Source organism: Scardinius erythrophthalmus, assembly GCF_964197995.2.
Source record: "Scardinius erythrophthalmus genome assembly, chromosome: 18".
Classification (NCBI taxonomy): domain Eukaryota; kingdom Metazoa; phylum Chordata; class Actinopteri; order Cypriniformes; family Leuciscidae; genus Scardinius; species Scardinius erythrophthalmus.
In genome coordinates, this window is record NC_138238.1 from 29,352,996 (window position 1) to 29,375,014 (window position 22,019).

At 39.6% G+C, this 22,019-nt stretch overlaps 1 protein-coding gene across 1 annotated transcript in view; it reads right to left on the reverse strand.

Annotated features, from left to right (window-relative positions):
* Positions 1-22,019, reverse strand: part of grid1b (glutamate receptor, ionotropic, delta 1b) — a gene marked incomplete at its 5' end in the record, with an annotated part of 528,834 nt that overhangs the window by 68,165 nt on the left and 438,650 nt on the right. Inside the window, 2 exons of the mRNA XM_081391989.1 lie at positions 14,843-14,962; positions 20,594-20,755. Coding sequence (XP_081248115.1) covers positions 14,843-14,962; positions 20,594-20,755 — 282 coding nt within the window. The remainder of the gene's footprint in view (positions 1-14,842; positions 14,963-20,593; positions 20,756-22,019) is intronic.

Sequence of the window (22,019 nt, forward strand, 5' to 3'; positions counted from 1 at the left end):
TTGTTTTAGGATTAAAACAGGAAACTCATAGTCGTATTTCCACAACATATTTAAGAATAAAAAAAAAAAGTCTCTCATGATTCTAAAATACTAATAGTTAGTTCAAGTAAAGTCAGTGACATTTCACTCAGCATCAGGACCGACCATCTTTGTTTTTGTCTGCTGTATTCATGGTACCAGGACATCTAATAGCTTGTTAATTCAATAGCAAGAACAGATGTAAGCTACACTTTTGTTTGGTGACAAAGCCAGGCCTAATACGTGACTGGGACACAGCCAGAGCTTCAGAAGCTTATCATGATTAGCTAGGGCTGTGCAATATTGACAAAAAATTATATCTCAATGTTTTCTGGGATTTTGTCGATAACAATAATTATAGAGGACATTTTGCTGAGTGTGGTTTTGTGCTGTTATCTTGACTGGACCTGCTTCCGTGTACTAAAGTACCTAGACGAAATGGCTCATTCTGGCTCAATTCAGCGAGGTAGTGTGTCGTCAGAGGGATGTCCTTCTCCACTACCTCCGGTCTCTTGGTCTCAGGCTGAAAGCTCAGAAAAAAACATCTTAACACCTTCTCAGCTGACCATTTTCTTTAATGTCCAGCTAAATTTTCTCTTAATGCAGGCCTCCTTGAGTTTCCTGTCTCCGTGCGTGCTTGGCCCATTCAGGCTTGACCATAACATTGCAGTGGGAACATGTCGCAGACTTCTGGGGCTCATGGCAGCAGCCTCTCCTGTGCTGCCTTTGGGTCTGCTTTATATGAGGCCTTTCCTGTAGTGGATGAAACTCAGGGGCATTCGCTCTTCTTGGTCAGCTTTCCATCTGCTGAGAGTATCGCGCAGTTGCTCTTTTTGTTTCAAGGAGTCAAGATGGGTGTGGTCTGCCGCCATCAGGTTATCACGGCGGACGCCTCCCTGACTGGTTGGGGTTGAAACGGTGTTTGGACGGGCGAGCTTCACTCGTGCGAGCCATCTCTCTGTCTCTGGATCACTTCCTTCCGGCCCTGACGTGCTATCATGTTATTGTCAGGATGGACAACATAGCAGTGGTGTCCCACATAAATCGCCAGGGAGGTTCACGGTCGTGCACCCATAACAGGCATATGCGCCACCCCCTCCTTCTATGGGCTCAAGACAGGTTCCTTTCACTGACAGCAGTTCACGTTCCAGGAACCTTGAACCTTGCAGCGGGCTCAGATTTGGAGCCTTTTTGGCAAGACAGTAGGTGGACCTCTTTGCGTCACAAAACTCAATTCAGTGTCACCTGTGGTTCTCCCTGTCTCATCCAGCACCTTCGGGGATAGATACCTTTGCTCATCCATGGCCGGATTTTAGGCTATATGCATTCCCTCAGGTCAAGTTAACCCCTGCAGTCCTTTGCAGTGCGGAATTCGCTTCATCCAGGTAGCCCTGTTCTGGCCATACCAGACATGGATTTTGGAGCTGAGCTCCTTGGTGGAAGGGTCCCCGTGGAAAATTCCAATCAGGAGAGTTCTGTTGTCTCAGTTTCAGGGCAGGATTTGGCATCCTCAAACTGAGATATGGAGGCTGTAGGTGTGGCCGATCAGGGGCTTCTGGTCTACCCGCTAATGTTTGGGAGACCATTTTTGGGTTGTTTTGGAGGGGTTATTGGAACCTCCTTTCGAACCTTTGGAGTCAGTTCCTGACCGGATTCTGACTGTCAAGGTGGTGCTTTGTTTAACATTTCAGCGTGTGGGGGAAATGTGGCCTTGCATTTGAAGGTTCCATTCTGGTGAAGGTGTTTCTGCGACCCAGGCTTGGTTATGTCCCCAAATTTTGTCCACGTCATTTCACTCTCAAGTGGCCATGTTTTTTTCTTTCTTTCCTCTTCCCTCTCCCTCAATGGAGGAGGATAGGCTCCACTTGCTTTGCCCTGTTCGGGCTTTAAGGTGTATGTGGACTGCTCTGGCCAGTGGCGCAAATTGTCTCGTTGTTTATATGCTTTAGGGCTGGCCACAGAGGGCTTACCACCTCTAAGCACAGTATCTCTCATTGGGTGAGAGATTAAATTTCTTATGAGGTGCGGAAGCTCCCTTCACCTCTTAGCTCACTCTACAAGGAGTGTTGTGTCTTCCCAGACTCTTTTTAGTGGAGTCCCTTTAGAGGGCATTTGTGTTGTGGCTGGTTGGTCCTCCCTGCACACTTTTATCAAGTTCCATAACCTGGATTTGGATACAGCCCCTAGTTCCTCAGTTCTTTCCGCATGAACTGGTCGCATTGGTCCTGGTTGAGTTTGGTCAGGTAAAAAAAAAAAAAAAAAACTTCTCTGGGTCAGATCTGGTAGCGCATAGCTTGGCTTATGTGGTATATATTTCCCATTGTGTCATCACTACGCAGAGTTGAGTGAACCTATGAAAGAGAACATCTCGAGTTACTTGCTTAACCCATGTTCTCTGAATAGGGAACGAGATGCTTCGTTCGCTGCCAAGCTCCTCTCACTGCCCAGAGGGGCTTCTTCTTCAGTAGAAAATCCGAGGAGCAGATGGCACGTTCATTGTATCAAGAGAGGGTGATGTAGCGCTGAAACCAAGGGCCTTTCTCATTGTGTAATCGCTACGGAGCGTGTTGTTCCCTATTCTAGGATGTCTGATCCGCCTTGTGTATGGTCGAAAAAGTTACAAAAATCTCAAAATAAATGGATAAGGTTGGTTTTAGGTTTTAGTAGTTTTACACGTTGATATATCCCTATAGAAAGAGTAGCACATTTTAAACTAAAAATGGTACACAAGATAATCAATAAAATAGCTCCTACATATTTTAAAGTTTTGGAGGTCTCCTACAAACAGAATTACATGCATCAAAGGTCAAAAAACAGTTTAATTTTCTCATAATATATATTGCATTTTTCAATGACTCTCAATCAGCTTGATTGATGAATCAATCTCTCTAAATCCCTCCTTTCCGCAAGCTACCCTGCTCTGATTGGCCGGACAGCTCACTCTGTTGTGATTGGTCTACCACATATAGCGCCTGTCGGAAGCTACATGCCCATTGCCATAACTGAATGCCAGCTCCATCCGGAGGCTTCCTAAAGCTCAGAATTTGTGGACCATAAACTAAAAACAGTAACAAAAGATGACGCTGATTTTACCATATCAATCTGAGCACGAGTCCAATGATGAAACATTGGAAGAACTAGTTATTCAACCGAACCTCCTTTTACAAGGACGACTTGAGCAGGACATTTCTCAGTGATACTCTAATCAGTTTGAGGGACATTATGAGATGTTGCAGCTGTCATTCCTCATCATTAGCATTAACAAGTGTATGTGCGTCAACAAACCGATGTGTATATTTCTATTTTATTGTGGTGAAAATACGGGAACTGTATCAATAATGGTGCATTTGTTCAAACAGCACTAACGTGAATGACTGATGTAACATAAATGTTTGTAAAACAAATCATGCTCCATCCTTTATCTTTACTCAAAGTAGTAAGAACGACAGACAATCTACATTAATAGATTCTGTTTTAGGTAATATTGGCTCACAGCTGCTTAGCAGAAGTATTTTAGTAATAGCGTGAGTTAGCCGGAAACTTACACTATATAAAACACAAAAGTATTTTCATACATTTTTATCTGTCGTACTTATAGGTTGAGATTATGAGGTGCAAGTTGTTCCAAATAAACTGGGCACTGACCCATCTTCCAAGAGCAAGTGTTTTGTGAATCCCGCATTGAACTCCGAGATTTGAGAAGCAGTCGTCAGTAAAATGAAGGGAACAAAGCACAAGTTTGGGATTATACTGCTGTGGTATTGTGGTAAAGGTGAATTTTAACCACTGATTCTTCACAGCCTCATCCTTTGGAAGTGAAAATAAACCAAATTTACTTTCACAGCAGAGAGCACAGCGTCTTGACGACATGATATCCACACGAACAAGCTACAGCAAGATGTCAATTCCACGCAGAACGTAGGCTGGGCATTACGCAAATGTAGTAAGTTGTGAAGTGTGAACTTCACGAAAATTACTGACTCTTTCTTTTGAGATCAACTTTTTATTTATGATGCACTTTCAGCTTTACAACTTTGCAGACTTCATTACACACTACATGAAAGGTCATTTTCAAAAATCCATAATAGGGGCACTTTAATACACATTTCTTTAGGGTAAGTCAAGTCAAGTCAAGTCAACTTTATTTATATAGCGCTTTTCACAATACAGATTGTATCAAAGCAGCTTCACAGTATTAAATAAAATAGTACATCAGTGTATGTTTCTGGTGTAAAACATCCACGTTTGGTAATGCAGATCAATAGCACTGTTGAATCGATTAATCAAATTAAGTATCCCCAACTGAGCAAGCCAAAGGCAACAGTGGCAAGGAACCGAAAAACTCCATTAGGTGACCTAATGGAGAAAAAAAAACCTTGGGAGAACCCAGGCTCAGTCGGGGGCCAGTTCTCCTCTGGCGTTTATGAAGTAGAGACCGGATTTAACTGTAAGATTAAAATATTATATGAATGCCTGGCTGAAGAGATGCGTCTTTAATCTAGTTTTAAACTGGGAGAGCGAATCTGAGCAACGAACAGTATCAGGAAGGCTATTCCAGAGTTTTGGTGCTAAATGTGAAAATGCTCTCCCTCCTTTGGTGGATCTGGATATCCTAGGTATGACCAGAAGCCTCGAATTTAGTGATCTTAAAGAGCGCGATGGATTATAGGGCGATAGAAGATCCGTTAAATAAACTGGAGCTAAGCCGTTTAGGGCTTTATAAGTCAGTAGCAATACCTTGTAATTAATACGGAACTTTATAGGTAACCAATGTAGTGATGATAAAATTGGTGTTATATGGTCAAACTTTCTTGATCTAGTAAGAACTCTAGCGGCGGCATTTTGGACTAACTGTAGCTTGTTTATTGAGGATGCAGGACAACCAGCTAATAAAGCATTACAGTAATCTAGTCTCGAGGTCATGAATGCATGAACTAGCTTTTCTGCATCAGAAACAGATAGCATGTTACGTAATTTAGCAATATTTCTAAGGTGAAAAAAGGCTGTTTTTGTAACATATGAAATATGATTTTCAAAAGACAAGTTACAATCTAATATAACACCCAGGTCTTTTACTGTAGAGGATAAAGTAACAGGACACCCTACTATGTTAAAGTTGTATTGAAGGAGGTTTTGTGGGCGGTTTTTTGAACCGATAAGTATTACCTCTGTCTTATCTGGATTTAATAAAAGAAAATTGTGCGTCATCCAATCTTTTATATCTTTAACACACTCTGTCAATTTGGATAATTTAGCGTTTTCATCCGGCCGTGATGAAATATATAGTTGAGTGTCATCAGCATAACAATGGAAACTAATTCCATGTTTCCTTATAATATTTCCAAGTGGCAGCATATATATTGAGAATAATAGAGGGCCTAACACAGATCCTTGCGGCACTCCATAGTTTACTGGAGTTATGATCGATTTTTCTCCGTTTAAATAGACAAAATGGTAGCGGTCAGATAGGTATGATCTGAACCAGCTTAATGCTTGTCCTTGAACACCGGTATAGTTTTGTAGCCGATCTAAGAGTATTGTGTGATCTATAGTATCGAACGCAGCACTAAGATCAAGTAAAACTAGTATTGAGATACAGCCTTGGTCAGAAGCTAAGAGTAAATCATTTGTGATTTTAACGAGCGCAGTTTCAGTGCTATGATGCGGCCTGAACCCAGACTGAAACTTTTCATAGGTGTCATTTTCTTGCAAGAAAGAGCCCAGTTGGGCAGACACAACTTTTTCTAATATTTTGGACATAAAAGGAAGATTTGAAATGGGTCTATAATTTGCTAGGTTATTTGGGTCTAATTGTGGTTTCTTAATTAGTGGTTTTATAACTGCCAATTTAAATGTTCTTGGAACATGACCTAAAGATAAAGACGAGTTAATAATATTGAGGAGAGGCTCTTCCACTATAGGTAACACTTCTTTCAATAGTTTAGTTGGTATGGGATCTAATAAACATGTTGTTGTTTTAGAGGAAATGATAAATTTATTTAACTCTTTTTGTTCTATAGTTGTAAAGCACTGTAATTGTTCTTGCGGGGTGATAATCGAGGCTGAATTATAAGGCGCGATTGAAGATTGAACGTTTACAATTGTGGATCTGATGTTTTCTATTTTCTCAGTGAAAAAAATTCATGAAATCATTACTACTAAACTGTAACGGAATATTTTGTTCAGGTGACGCTTGTTTATTTGTTAGTCTAGCCACGGTGTTAAATAAGAACCTAGGATTGTTTTGGTTATTTTCTATTAGTTTGCGGAGATGCTCAGCCCTGGCCGCTTTTAGGGCCTTTTTATAGCGTGACGTACTGTCTTTCCAAGCGATTCTAAAAACCTCTAAATTAGTTTGTTTCCATTTACGCTCTAAATTACGGGTTTCTCTCTTTAGAACACGAGTAGTATTGTTGTACCATGGTGCTTTAATTTTCTCTCTGACCTTTTTTAGTCTCATAGGTGCAACAATATCCCATTTTCCAGAGAGAACGGTGCTCATAGTGCTGGTTAGTTCGTCTAGTTCATCTGTTTGTTTAGGTTCAGGCAGCAGCTGAGACAGATCCGATAAGCAATTTGAAAAATTATCTATGGTGGATGGAAGGATTGTTCTGCCTAATCGATAACGCGGCGCAGCATGATATATTACCGGGGTACGTAATATGCAAGTTACCATGTAATGGTCAGTTACATCATCACTTTGCGGAATGATATCTATATCGGTTGGATCGGTTCCATGTGATATAATTAAATCGAGTGTATGATTAAAACGATGAGTCGGTCCAGTAACGTTTTGCTTAACCCCAAAGGAGTTTAATAAGTCTATAAACGCAGCCCCTAACGTATCATTTTGATTATCTACGTGTATGTTAAAATCTCCAACAATTAATATTTTATCGACATTGACCAATAGATCTGAGAGAAAATTTGCAAATTCTTTTAGGAAATCAGCGTAAGGCCCTGGTGGTCTATATACGGTAGCCAAGGCTAAAGATAATAGGGATGTTTTTCTATCATCTAAGAGCGTAACATTTAGTACAAGTACTTCAAATGAAATAAACTTATAACCCGTTTTCTGAGTAACATTGAGAATATCTCTATAGATAGTTGCAATACCGCCGCCACGACCAATCAGACAGGGCTCGTGCTTATAGGAGTATCCTGATGGAGTAGACTCATTTAGACCGAAATAATCATTTGGTTTAAGCCAGGTTTCAGTAAGGCAAAGTACATCTATGCTATTATCTGTGACTATTTCATTTACAATAACTGCCTTAGGTGTGAGTGATCTAATGTTTAAAAGACCTAGCTTTAGAAATTGTTTTTGTTTACTAATAGCAACATTTTCTGTTTTAATAACAATTAGATTTTTCCTAGATCCTGCAGTAGATTTATTATTTGATCGCACTAAACGAGGAATAGACACAGTTTCTATGCAATGTTCTACACTAGTATTTATATCAGTTAATTTGGTGCAGCAGAGACTATGATTTGGACTTTTGGTTACTAGTCAAAAGGTATTTAACGTTTTGGAGATGTTATCTGACAGAAGATCCGATCCGAATCTGTTTGGGTGTAAGCCATCAGCACGGTATAGCCTAGGACGCTCCCAAAACAGATTCCAATTATTTACAAAGAGCAGTTTCTGCTCATTGCACCATGACGTTAACCATTCATTTAGCGCGAATAATCTACTAAACTTGTCATGTCCTAGACGGTACGTGGGAAGCGGTCCTGACACAATGATCGTTATATCAGGCGATGTGCTGCGTACCGTATCGATCAGATTCCTGAAGTCTTTCTTCAGAACTTCCGTCTGGCGCAGCCTGATGTCGTTCACTCCCGCGTGCAATACCAAAGTTCCGACGCGCTCGTTATCGTTCAGAATCTCGGGAACGCGAGCAGCGATTTCAGAAACACGAGCACCAGGAAAGCAGTGACTGTGCACCTTATTTTTACCTGATGTAGCATGGACGTGCCGAACAATGGAATCACCGATGATCACAGCATCGCGTTCTGTTTCGCGAAGAGCGGAGAAGCGGTTTTGTGTGGATAACTCGAAAACCGGGAGGGTCGGAGAGGGTCTTGGTCTAGACCTGACTTGCGTCTTCCGCTGCGGAAATATCCAGGCTTCGTGGTGGCGTGTTGGAGCCGGAGTGAACGAGACCATGGCTGATCGCGACCTTGGCGCTCGGAACCGATGCCGAGTAACGCACGGAGTAGACGAGGTCGGAGTCAGCCGGTTAGTAACATTAATCTCTGATTTGTGAGCATCAGCGCGTGATGTTTCAAGAGCTAAACGCCGGTCTCTCAGCTCGGCCTGTCTCACTAAAAGGTCGTGGATCTGTTTCTCAACAGCTTCCAGCTCAGACTGTACCGCGTGCAGCTCAAATGTGTCCTCACCTGCACCAAAAGGTAGACTACTTGCATCTGATATATTCGCCATTTTAACAGATGGACAGTAAGTTAGCAACGACACTACCAGTGATGCTATCAATTAATACTAATTTCTGACAAGCGTCTTAGATATAATCCGTCTTTTAAGTGGTACGGGTGTAGAGTAGACGCACGATAGGTGAAAAATGTTTGTAAGTGAGTGTTGAGAAGACGCGTTCAGCCGTGATCCCCGGGAGTAACCTATAAGAGTATCCAGCGTAGAATCACTAACAGGCTTGAGACACGTCTGCTCAACAGTCCGCGTTGTAACTATGAGGTTTGAGCAGTAGTGCTTCTCAGTGAGGAAAAGTAGAAAATGTTTGTTGTAAGTAAGTTTAAAGAGTAAAATCAAGAATTATAAATCAAATCGATAGAGCTCCAAAGACAACAACGCGTTCAGACGCGACGCATGCGCATTCGACAACAGGAAGTATCAACAACAGTAAGTGAGAAACATTGTTATAATACTAGGCAAAGTATTACATTATATCATTTTAAAACTGTTTAACTACAAGCTGACATATGACTAAAACATATGGCATGTATGCCTGACTTCATGCTTTTGTTTTGTCGACTTTTAGTTTGTAATACTGTTTTGTTTCTGTTTCCCCTTATTTATTTCTGGAACATACATTTGAGACAAAAGAAAATAGGATCCAATCATAGCTTATTAAATAAAATAAAAACATGTAAACATGTTTATTTCCATGTTTCATGTATTTGTTTAGTAATTTTTCCTCTTTTTTTTTTTTTTTTTACCTATTTAAATAAAAATGCTTAAAATTAATTGGAGTGGAGTTAGGGGAAGGGATTGATAGAGGTAAATAATAAAATAACAAATAATAGTTTTACAATCCACCCAAACTACGGTTTTAACTCACTTTGGTTGTAGATGTGTACCAGACATATGTGGGAAAATCCATGATAAACAGCACAAAAAAACAAACAAACACTTTTTAAAAGTGTCACAACCACCCCCAGTTTCTCTTATATTTATAATCTACATATCTCGTTTAATGTATCTTGATACATTTTTGTTCTCTGAGCTTGTTGCAATTCATTGTGGAATTTCCTCATCTGTGAAGGGTGACTGCCAAACTGAGGTACAATTTTGAATAGCCTTACACCCTGTTTACAAGACGGAGCAACAGCTTGCCCTTCCGAAAAGAAAATATATTTCCAAATATATATATGATCAATATATTAAATGATATAACAGTAATATATATAACAGTAATAATATATTGTTGTTAATATATTACAATATATTTAATAATACATAAGGAATCGCCACTTTTCATATATTGAAAAATATGTAACGATATATTTACTAATATATCATAACGTATGTCATTTTATATTCAGTAATACACTTCATGATATATAGGTGTATATGTGATCAGATATGGTACTGCATATGTAATATAGGTAACACTTTATAATAACTGCACACTATTAATCATTAGTTAAGCATTAGTAAACAGTTAATCAATCATTTATAAAGCATTAATAGACATTAATAAGCAGTTTATAAATACAGTTATAAATGCCGTATTCTTGATTTATAAGCATATCTATAATGTGTTTTATAATTGTGTTTTCATACTTTATTAATGATCAATTTATCATTTCTAAATGAAGTATTGCATTATTTAATAAATCGGTTCTTTAGGAGTTGTCAGTGGTTCAAAAGATCACTTAGAAAGTGTGAGTAAATGATTAATAAACTGTTTAAATACATATTATTATTCAGACATATAGTAATAGTTACTTAGCGTGTTAAAAAAATGCTTTATTAACATGTATTTCTACTGTAATTCAGGGTTAATTCGGGTAGTTATAAAGCATTTAGTTGTGGTCAGTTCACTATGTTTGTGAGCTAATCTAAAGTGAGGACTAGTTATGCTTTGTAAAGCGTTTATAAAGGAGATTTAAAGGCTGTTAATATTTCTATGTTCTGGATCACAGTGTTGTGTTTGTTTCCTTTTTCTGTTTAGAAGAAAACTGAGTCTTTTAATCTCCTTTATAAATGATTTACAAGGCATAACTAGTCCTCACTTTAGATTAGCTCACACACATAGTGAACTGACCACTACTAAATGCTTTATAACTCCCTGAATCTACTACATTTACTCACATTTTCTAAGTGATCTTATTAGCCACTGACAACTCCTAAATAACCGGTTTGTTAATAATGCAAAACTTAATTTAAAAATGATAAAGTGATCATTAATAAATTAAGAAAATACAAATATTAAACACATTATAGATATGCTTATAAATCAAGAACAAAGCATTTATAACTGTATTTATAAACTGCTTATTAATGTCTATTAATGCTTTATAAATGATGAATTAACTGTTTACTAATGCTTATACCATGGGCTGTTTAAATACTCGATTCTGATTGGCTGGAAGGTGTGCAGTAAAACCGTTTAATGCACAGGTAGTTCCAGTCAGTTTGATTACAGTTCGAAATTAATCCGCTACATTGGTAACCATAGTAACACAGATACACTTGCAAGCAGAGTGAGAGACGCATATGAAAACGTTTAGGTAGGCTAAATGGATGATTTTTGAATATCGTTTAATTTGTATCAGTGTTGCCTGTCATTCATAAATAATTGTAATAAATCCATTAAAGAATCATTAAGTTAGCTATATGCTTAAGCAACAAGGGGACTGTAGCTGCTAGACTTTAAAGGGGCATTTCACCCATTTGAACATTGTTTTTTATTTAAAGTGGGTCATATATGTAGTCGAAATGTAAAAGAAATTTTGAATTTGGTGCCTTTGTGACCGAGAAAAGACAAAAAAATAACTTCAGGACGCATTTGTATGAAAGACAACAACTCCCGCAATGCACCACATTGCACAGCTCCGCAAGCCACTCCCACTAATCCAAAAAGCGCATATCTGCCTATAAGAGAAATCACTCTTCCGTCTACAAGGCTAGCTACCACCAGAGCTTGAAATTAATTTCACATTCACACAAAATGTCTAGTTAGTTGGCGAACTCATTAGTGCATTACTCCTCGTTTGTATTTCTTTCGAAAAGGTGAATTATTGCATGGTACCTGGATGTTCAGTCAGAACATTATGCGGTGCGAAACTAGGAAACTAGTTCACAACACAAACGTCCGTGTCCTCGTCTGATTCAGAGATTTCGTCCAGGAGAAATTGTCATCGTTGAAATTCTTTGCCGCAGACGGACTCTATCTCTGTGTTCGTAGCGGTTCGTAGTTGCATAGTGAGATCACCGGCGCCACCAGTCCGCCCTAACTCGAGCCAGTCCGGGCTCCTCGTCCGCGGCAGGCAGGTCTTCTGCCTCGGCTGCTCTTCGCTATAATGCGGCTTGTAAAGGTAGCCACAAACACCTGATTCAAGCATCCGACTTCCGAAATCATCTTCCTCTAGTCTATATCATATTGAGCACTCTCCTCCGCTATTGTCATAACTTTACATCTGTCTCCACAGCGCCTGTTAGCTTAGCTTCAAACAAGATGGAGGATATTGCTTTCAGTTTCAGAGAGTAAAGTCCCACCCACTGATCTGTAATAGGTCTGTAGCGTGAGCGGGTCCCGCCCCCTGGGAGAGATGAGGAACGAGTGCTTGTAGTCTCAACAGAAATCCCCCCCTCTTACACTTCCTCCTACAATGACGCAAAATGACGATTTTTGCGTCATTGTAGGAGGAAGTGTAAGAGGTAAATAACAGATTTCTCCCGTATCAGGGAAAAATGAAAGAGTGTTGCACGACCATTCAATAGTATGACTGGGTTTCTAACAATGCAAAGCTTAATGCAAATGGGTGAAGTGTCCCTTTAAAGAAGAGATCGACGCACACAGGTAACTCGCGCACGCATCTCTCTCTCTCTCTCTCTCTCTCTCTCTCTCTCTCTGTTCCTTCTCCTTCAGTTCTCTGTCTCTCTCTTTTAATAATGAATTTAAATAAATGTGAATTCATTCAAATAAAAGCAATCCGATGGCTCTACTTTATTTAAAGCGGACGGAGTGCAAGAACTGACGAGCCTTAACTTAAGAAATAACCGTCATTTTTACACATCTGTTAAAAAATTACACTGTAAACATCAGTTACAGCTTTAACTTATTTTTAACTTGGCAAATAACCAAGGTATAAGCGGGATAATCCACGGCTAGCCATGCATTAAAGGATTTTAATGCACGACGTAGAGGCGAAGAACCACCCGACGCGAAGCGGAGGCCGTGGATTATCCCTTAAGCTAGCCGTGGATTATCCCTTACTCATGCTTTATAAACACATATATAGAGAAATACTTAATGTAATATATTTCTTGTATTTTATAATTATTTTCATTTATAAATGTAACTCGCATATTTTCATGCTAGTTAACAAAAGCACAAGCACACCTGCATGCATGTATTAAAGTATTTATCAGAGAGAGCACAGACATTACTTTTAAAATATAATAAATATAACCATAATGTTTTTTTGTCCAATCGTTAACCGAACCACAGGCTCTACTCTTCAGCACAATGGTAACCCAAAAACTCAGACATACCAGAAAACCTTTTAAAATCCAAAATAATAGAACATTAAACACTAACAGATCTCCCCCTATATTAATATTGAGCAAAACACATCAAATAACACTTAATTAATCTGTTGTAACTTATTCTGTGTGTGAACATACAGTACATTCACATTTATATGGGAACATGTGTGTGCAATATGTAAACAATAAAGGATAAATCTTTGTGAATATTACATGTAATGCTATTTTTGTCTTCATTTATACATATTTTGTATGTATTCATATATAGCCATACATGGCCAATGCATATATTGCAGTATATTGAAAAATATAAGCACCATATAATATAGCACATTATATTTTGCAGTATATTCCCATATATTTTTGTTCCATAAGGGTAAGCCTATCTACACTAGACTTGTCAGGGTGAATGTTCAAGATCACCTCAGTGATTCCTCCCTCATCCATTTGTCCTGTTGTCAGAAGTACGCGGAAGTACGTTAGAAACGGAACTGAGTATCCATCTACTGTTGTTGCTCCAGTGAAGACAGCATCATTGATTACAATGGGTTCCTTTTTTTTTTACGTGACACGACAAGTAGTTCACATCCAGTGTAGAAAGAATATTAGTGATTGGAATGCAGCACAAATGTGTGTCTGTCTTGTTAGGTAGCTCACTACAGTTTCATACAGAGCTTAATATATAGAAGCAGTCAGAGAAAAGTCATTTAGAGAGACAGAGAGACTAAAGACTAATATAAGACAAAGCCAACAAGGTACTGACTCACTACTGAAGAAATCACTTGAAACTTTCCGGCCTTCTTTAACCTCCAAAGGGTTTCTTGTTTAGCCAGGAAATGTATTTGCCTTGGCTTTCAAACCATGACATATGTCAAATTAATAGCACGGCTTGCTGTTTGTCTCCATAGCAGGGTGGAAATGCAGTTGGCTACATTAATCTCTTTTTGGGTGGCACTGCTTAGAAGACTAAAGCTGGTGCTCTAATAATGAACAACAACAGGACTGAGTACACTTGACGTACCATTAGCTGTCCTTTCCTTTCATTATAGCTAATAAATGTGCTTTGTGTGAGGGGGAGCCGGTGTGTGTGCGGGCAGGGAGTAAATGGCTGTGGCATGGTGGATCCTAATGGCTATAATGTGATACAGTGGGTTCATAATTCAGGTTGGGATGCAGGGTGATTAAATCTTCATTACCAGCAGACTGTTTCCTCTCCTGTAATTTATATTACTCTTTCTTTTAAATGATGGATGGACCCAAACAGTTTATGGCTACAAAAACAGAGCACAAAAAATCAGCAAATACAGCTATGAAGAGAAAAGAGGACAGTCTGTAATGAAAATTACTTGTGATTGTTCTAGGAAAAAGTACAGCATACATACTAATACATATAATACATACTAATTAAATATCCAACTGTAGGCTAAATAAACCATCTAGTAGTAGACATGGAATTGAATAGACTGTGTGTAGGGAACACTTTATGACATACAAAATAGGTAGTGCACATAGTCATAAAGTTTGTATTACAACATGTTTGGCCTGGCAAGCCCGTTGAAGCACGACTCATCACTGCCGTTTGCTCTTGCCTCTAAAACATTTGACAATGAGGTGAGGAGTCAAAATGGCAGTCTGGATACAAAATCTGCACAGATTACATTGTCAATTTGTTCTCAATGGAGAGTCTTTCTGAAAAGCAGATTATGAGTTCTCCATGTTTATCATAGACAAATTTCAGGGAAATTGATTTCAGTTTTCATTTTACCTAAGGTTACTGGTAATGAAAAAATAATCAGAAATCAGAAGAGCTTTTACACCAGGTACTAGAAATGAAAATCCAATTTAACTCACGCGCTTTATGTCTTTTCCAAATGTCTCGCTGAAGCTGGTTCCCAAAATCTCAAACTGAACGTGTGAATTTGATCCATTGTCCATGAAGTCCATAATTCCGGTGAGACCAGTTATACGGCCCTGTGGGAACAAGACAGTCTGAATCAATAAACAATAAAGCGACACAGTAAAAATAACTGATCCAGATCAAAGTGCAATGTGCTATACCCTTTTATACATTAAACTTTACCAATTGCAATTTCAAACCTTTAATCTTTCTTGGGCTTTACAATATGAATGGCCTCGTGGTCTGGGGCCAGTGGGAGAAAGGTTTGGCTCAGTGTGCATTACCGCTCCTTTCCCAATTTGACCAGTACTGCATGTATATCATCAGTTAATTTTACTGTGTGTTTTACATTTTACAGCTGCTGTTAAATGAGTAGATGTGCAAAAGTGTGAGGTGCATACATAATAACATCTGGCATACAGAAATAGCTATATCTCGAGTTGTGTTTTTAAAACTGATTAAATTTAACTCCTTAACGCCGACTGTCGCGAATTCGCATCAAACCCCTTCCATTCAGACTGCAGGCGAGATAGCGTGTATTCCCCCAATGCCTGTTTGTGCACATTCGATACATACCTAGGAACCTTTTGGTTCACCACTGGTTTCTCGTAGGACCGGTCGGAGTGGGAACTACATCCGGTTCACGGAACCTAATATTTTGGTTAGCAAAATCTGCATATCAAGGGTGCAAATGTAGAGAAATTGCCCAAAATGAGTTAAGTTGTGCTAAGATGAAAATATGTACCAGCTTATTGATTGCTTCTATAGCTATGTTATTCAAATAGACTTCATGTGACAAATATTTTTTACGTACTTTGTAGATTTCTGTTTGTAGCGAATTCGTGACATTCGTCCATAACGGCTGGATTGGGCTATAATGGCTACATATAATAATGCTGTATTTAGATGGTTCTCTTACGAGAGGTTCTCTCGTACTGCATATTAGCTTACGCTATGGGGAAACACTCTTTTCCTCGAGATACTGAAGCCAAAAAATTATCCTTAATTTTGTATTAATGTAAAACGTGTTGCGGCAGCACGCAGACATGGGCGAGACAGCTCACGCGCCCATTGGCTGCTCTGCGGCAACTGCAGCAGCCTATCGAGAGAGGCCCCTCATGACGACTGATCCAATGAGGGCGCTTCGCACCCACTACGTCACGTCCCGCCGAAACGGGTGGGGCCTTGGGCTATAAATATAGCATTCGGGAGGCTGGTTAGCTGATTTTTCATCTCTTCAGCGCTATCCGGCGCTATATCCTTTCTCTGCTATGTGTTTTGTGTATGTGTGTGTGCTCGCCGCCGCGACACACACTCTCATTGCACTAAAAGAGCCGAGGCGTACTACTCTTTTCCTGGACGAGGCGTTGTTTCAAATGCCTCGTACCACTCCCCGCTCTCTCTCTCCCTCTGTTCGAGCCGCACAACTGCGCCGTTCACAAGGGATGTCAGAGATGCGGACGATTACGGGGCTCGCTCTCTCCCTCTGTTCGAGCCGCGGAAACTGCGCCGCTCACAAGGGATCGCAGAAGCGTACGGTCACGGGGCTAGCTTTCTTTACGTTACAAGAAAGCTACCCCGCCCCCCGTGCCCGTTAAGGAGCACGCAGCTCTCGCGCTCGCTGACGGCGACTGCCCTCACTGCGAGCTAGTTACGGCCTATGGTGACTTTGAGGACTCGCCTGGCATCCTTCTCCGAGACTGCACCGCCGCCCACCGCGGTACCGCGCCGTAAAAAGCGCTGTGCTCGACGGGCCTCTGATACCCGCTCTGCCTTTGTTCGAGGCGCGCAAACTGCGCCGTTCACAGGGGAGGTCACGGGGCTAGCTTTCTCTCTCCATCTGTTCAAGCCGCGCAAACTGTGCCGTTCACAAGGGAGGCCGGAAGTGGACGGTCGGGGTTAGTTTTTCTTTATGTTACAAGAAAGCTACCCTGCCCCTGCGCCCCATTCATGCGTCACTCACTGGCGAAAGGAGAAATATAACGCTCTCTTATATACTCGCGCTGAATGAATGCTTATGTGTCCTCCCCTGTGGCCCAGTGGAGGAATCCTAGGCTTTCGCACGAGAGACCCGTGTTCGAATCCCGGTCTAACGGCAGATAAAATAATGCCATCAATGCTTTCACTCTGTCAGTTCTCTTAAAGACGACTGCAGATGTGTATTTTGCAGCCACAAGCGCGTTGTACAACCCGCTCGCCTGCACCCAAACACCGTTCCTATGGTTCGCGTGCGTCGCTGGCAAAAGGAGAAAAAAGAGGGCTTTAGTCCCGCTGCGGCCGGATCAGCATCTATTTCTCACACATTTCTCATTCCCCTCTGAACAGGCGACTGGAAATGTCAATATTGCAGTAAACGAGCCTGTTGTAATACATGCACGCCTGCAAACAAACGCTAACATGTTGACGCTCTCTTATATACTCGCGCTGAATGAATGCTTATGTGTCTTCTTCTGTAGCCCAGTGGAGAAATCTTAGGTTTTCGCGCGAGAGACCCGTGTTCGATCCCGGGTCTTACCGGCAGATAAAATTATGCCGTCATGCTTTCGTTCTGTCAGTTCCCTTAAAATGCGACTGCAGATGAGTTTTTTGCAGCCAATGAGCGAGTTGTACAACCCGCTCGCCTGCACCCAAACACTGTTTCTATGGCAACTTCTCGCTCGTTCAGTTCCAGTAAATGCGACTGTTCCAGTGTATTCTGCAGTAAACAAGCTGGTAACACAGCCCACTTGCCTACACACAAACGCCGCTTTTACGGCGACCCAGATAAATCCCATAGAGTGTATCACCGTGGTGAGACGCGCGTCGAAACTACGGTGAAAACAGAAGTAGCACACCTACTTCGAGCCGAAATATCGAAACTGTTGAGCAAAGGGGCCATAGAGCCTTTATCTCAAGCTCAGAGCGAAGGGGGGCTGTACAGCAGATACTTCCTGGTACCAAAGAAAGACGGGGGTCTCAGACCCATACTAGATCTAAGACAGCTGAACAAAGTGCTTGTGAAACGCCAGTTCAGAATGCTCACAACCAGAAAAATCCTCGCGCAAATTCGCAGAGGAGACTGGTTTATGTCAATAGATCTAAAGGACGCGTATTTTCAAATACAGATAGCGTCACGTCACAGGCGATATTTGACATTCGCCTTCGAGGACCAGGCATATCAGTACACAGTCCTACCGTTCGGCTTGTCCCTAGCACCCCGTACATTACGATGTGCATGGACGCACCGCTCGCACCCCTCAGACTATCGGGGCATGCGAGTATTGAACTATTTGGATGATTGGCTGATTTTAGCTCAATCACACTCGGAGCTCATAGAGCACAGGACCATTTTACTCGAACACCTTGAGAATCTAGGTCTCAGAGTCAATTGGGCGAAGAGTTCTCTGTTCCCCAGTCAGATGATATCTTTTCTGGGCACAGAACTGGACTCGCTGTCTATGATAGCGCGACTGTCACCGCAGTGCGCACTGGATATTCAGCGCACAGCGAACTCTTTCCGCTGCGCCGCATCTGTCCCGCTCAGAAAATTTCAGAGAATGCCGCATACTGGATGTTTTTCCCTTTTCACACCATTCTTTGTAAACCCTAGAAATGGTTGTGCGTGAAAATCCCAGTAACTGAGCAGATTGTGAAATACTCAGACCGGCCCGTCTGGCACCAACAACCATGCCACACTCAAAATTGCTTAAATCACCTTTCTTTCCCATTCTGACATTCAGTTTGGAGTTCAGGAGATTGTCTTGACCAGGACCACACCCCTAAATGCATTGAAGCAACTGCCATGTGATTGGTTGATTAGATAATTGCATTAATGAGAAATTGAACAGGTGTTCCTAATAATCCTTTAGGTGAGTGTATATATATATATATATATATAGGGGAGAGCGGGGCACAACCTAACGCTTTTTGACTTTCTCATTTTGTGTAAATCTACTTATGGTTCAGAGTATTTATTTTTTCCCACATTGATTTCCCACATGTCTAGTACAATTATGTGTTTTTGTTTTATTAATACAGTATATACTTTTTTCTTGATATACCCCAAAAGAATGGAAGTGAAATGTGACAACATGCCCCATGTGTGGGGCACATTGTAACATAACATATGGCAGCTTAAAATGTTATCTGATCTAATAAAAAAATATACAAAACAAACTAAAATATTTTCTAAATGAAATACAATTAAAAAACTTTTTCATATAAAATAATGGCAATTTTTAATAATTAAATATAAACTAATTTTTGAGTTTTGACTACGAACACATGAAAACACAGCTATACAACATAGTTCAAAACAAATAAATAATTAGTCATTTCTGAACATTGCCACTCAGTCTTTATTCACCTTTTTCTCACGTTTTCTCAATAAAATTAATAAAAGTATAGAATATAATAGCATATTTCTAATAGGGGCACATTGTAACGCAGTGTTACAACATGCCCCGCCTGCACAACTGGGATTTAAACCCTGCTAGTGTCTTCTGCTAGTTAGCGAAGCATTAAAGAACTATCTCAACTGTTAAATAACATATTGGAGATTAAAATAATATCAGATTTGTCTTATTTTAAATAAACACAAAAAAATAGAGATGAAAAATTAACGTAAGTAAGAAATTTACTTTTGCTATGGTTTAATAAATGTCTATGGATATCTTCCCCAAAAAAATAATTTTGGCGGATTTTTTTTTTTTCTATATAGTGTTGATATGGCAACTAGTAAATAAACAAAGTTTCGTCATCCAAGCATGTGCGGAAGTATTTAAAACAAGCGTGTTACAACTAACCCCGCGTTAGGTTGTGCCCCGCGCTCCCCTATATATATATATATATATATATATATATATATATATATATAGTCTGGCGACTAAAAAAAACCTGGAAAAAAATATTTTTAAATAATTTTAGCTAATACTGAAAAAAATGTCAATAAAAAAACAAACTCAATGTTAACACAAACTATGATATATAAATAATATTAAAATGAAACTGTCATAAACCCTTATTTGTTTACTAGCCTTTAAAAGTAGACTAAATTTATCTTGAACAGATTTCTTAATGTTTTCTTTACTGGTCTAACTGGGCCACCTGTTTAGAGTGGTGTGGGTCGCTCAGCGCTTGAAAAGCATCACTATATGAAAGGCCTACAGGAAGTTTAGGAAGTTTCAGAGACAAATCTATCCATGGCTTCACTTGTCCATGTCCCTCTCATGGCCGATTAGAGGTTTCTTGCAGTTCTTTGTGGTTCATATAAAGTTAAAAAGGCGTGAAATGAGGAACACACTCTAGACCGCTTGCTGCCCCTGAGAGCTCACAGAGACATGAGCTCGTAAGATGAGACATCAGTTGCTGTGGCCACCACACCAGCTATTGTGCAGCTTTCAGTGGCCCTTGAGAGAGTTCTGTGTGAGGACAACCAGCTATCTCAGCTTGACCGCTGTGCTTGAGTTTAAAAGAAAAGTGATTGCAGCAGTGAGAGGGGAAGTCAGGAAACAACCTACATGAAAGCAATTTGCATTTCAAAAAGCCACATGTCTGGGACTTGATGTAAAGCAATGGAGGCTATCATCTTGTCATAGTTGCTTTTATTCAAATACTCGCTATCTTGCCACTTTTAGTCTTGCAGGCTAAATGCGATAGCCCCCCAACAGTGTGACAAACAGCAAAACAGAGTTTCTGAAAAAATCTTGACATCAAACATTTCATACCTTTTGGATTGTCTCCAGCATGGACCAGCCTCCATTCCAGGGCTTGGTTGACTTTCTGATGCAGTTGAGGCTGGCCATGCTGTGCCACTTCCGGTCTTCTAATTTCCGATAGAATGCGTTGGCCAACATCAACACACTGTCATAAAGGTACAGATTGGACACCTGGAATCAAAACAACCAAATAATATATAATACTATTTTTGATCCATCAAAATTAATTTTTAAATGAAACACTGAAATTAAAGTTTTCGATTGGCAGAAAATTTAAACCAAAAACAATGTTTATTAAATGATTAGTTCACTTCAAAATGAAAATTCTGTCATCATTTACTCACCCTCAAGTTGTTTCAAACTTATATGAATTTATTTCTACTGCTGAACTCAAAAGAAGATAATTTGAAGAATGTCGGTAACCAAACAGTTGATGTGCCCCATTGACTTCTATTAATACTAACAGTATTTTTTTTTCCTACTATGGAAGTCAATGGGGTACATCAACTGTCTGGTTACATACATTCTTCAAAATATCTTCCTTTGTGTTTAGCAGAAGAACGAAATTCGTGCAGGTTTGAAACAACTTGAGAGTGAGTAAATAATGACAGGATATTCATTTTCAAGTGAACTATTCCTTTAAATCAATTATTTAATCACATTTATTTAATAATCAACACTCTAAATCAACAAAATAAACTGACTTGCGTATAAACGTTTTATACTGCACATTCAATGTTTAAACTTTTTTTTCATGACATAATTATTCAAAAATACATTAAATAATGAAGGCAACAGTTTAAGTAAAAATATAATGAACATGTAATATAGTGCATACATCTCTAGTGTTATTTTTTCTAGCGAGCTTTGGAAATTAAATTGCTTTCCTGACGTAAATATAACGTTACTGTATGTGACTGTTTTATTGACGTTTTTTCCACAGTTGAAACACTGAGCAAATACACGAGACATGATACATTTCAGTAAGTTGTAATGTTTCTTTCAACATACTGTACCTTCTGATGTTCATTCATGTTTATTTTGTGTATTAACTAGTAATAAAGAAGAGAAAGAGATCCGTTCACGGATCAAAACAACATTATTGTTTGAATTTCATTATAAAATTGAAAGAAGTCGATAGCTCAGGCTTTGTTTCATATCAACATTAACAAAACACAAATCATATGGAGATTATTGGATGGTAAGAATAATGTCTCGGTTCATCAAACTGAAGATCTTACAAATTAAAAATCAATATAGTCAAACCAGCCCTAGCATCCACACATGTGACATGTTTTGCTTTTGTCGCTTATTCACTTTTTTTGTGCAGAAATAGACACTGACACAGTCAAAACATGCCATTGGAGAATCACTAATTAAGTTCTACCGTTTCAGTCAATAATTTGGCCCTCCAAAACTTTTTCAGCCGAAACTG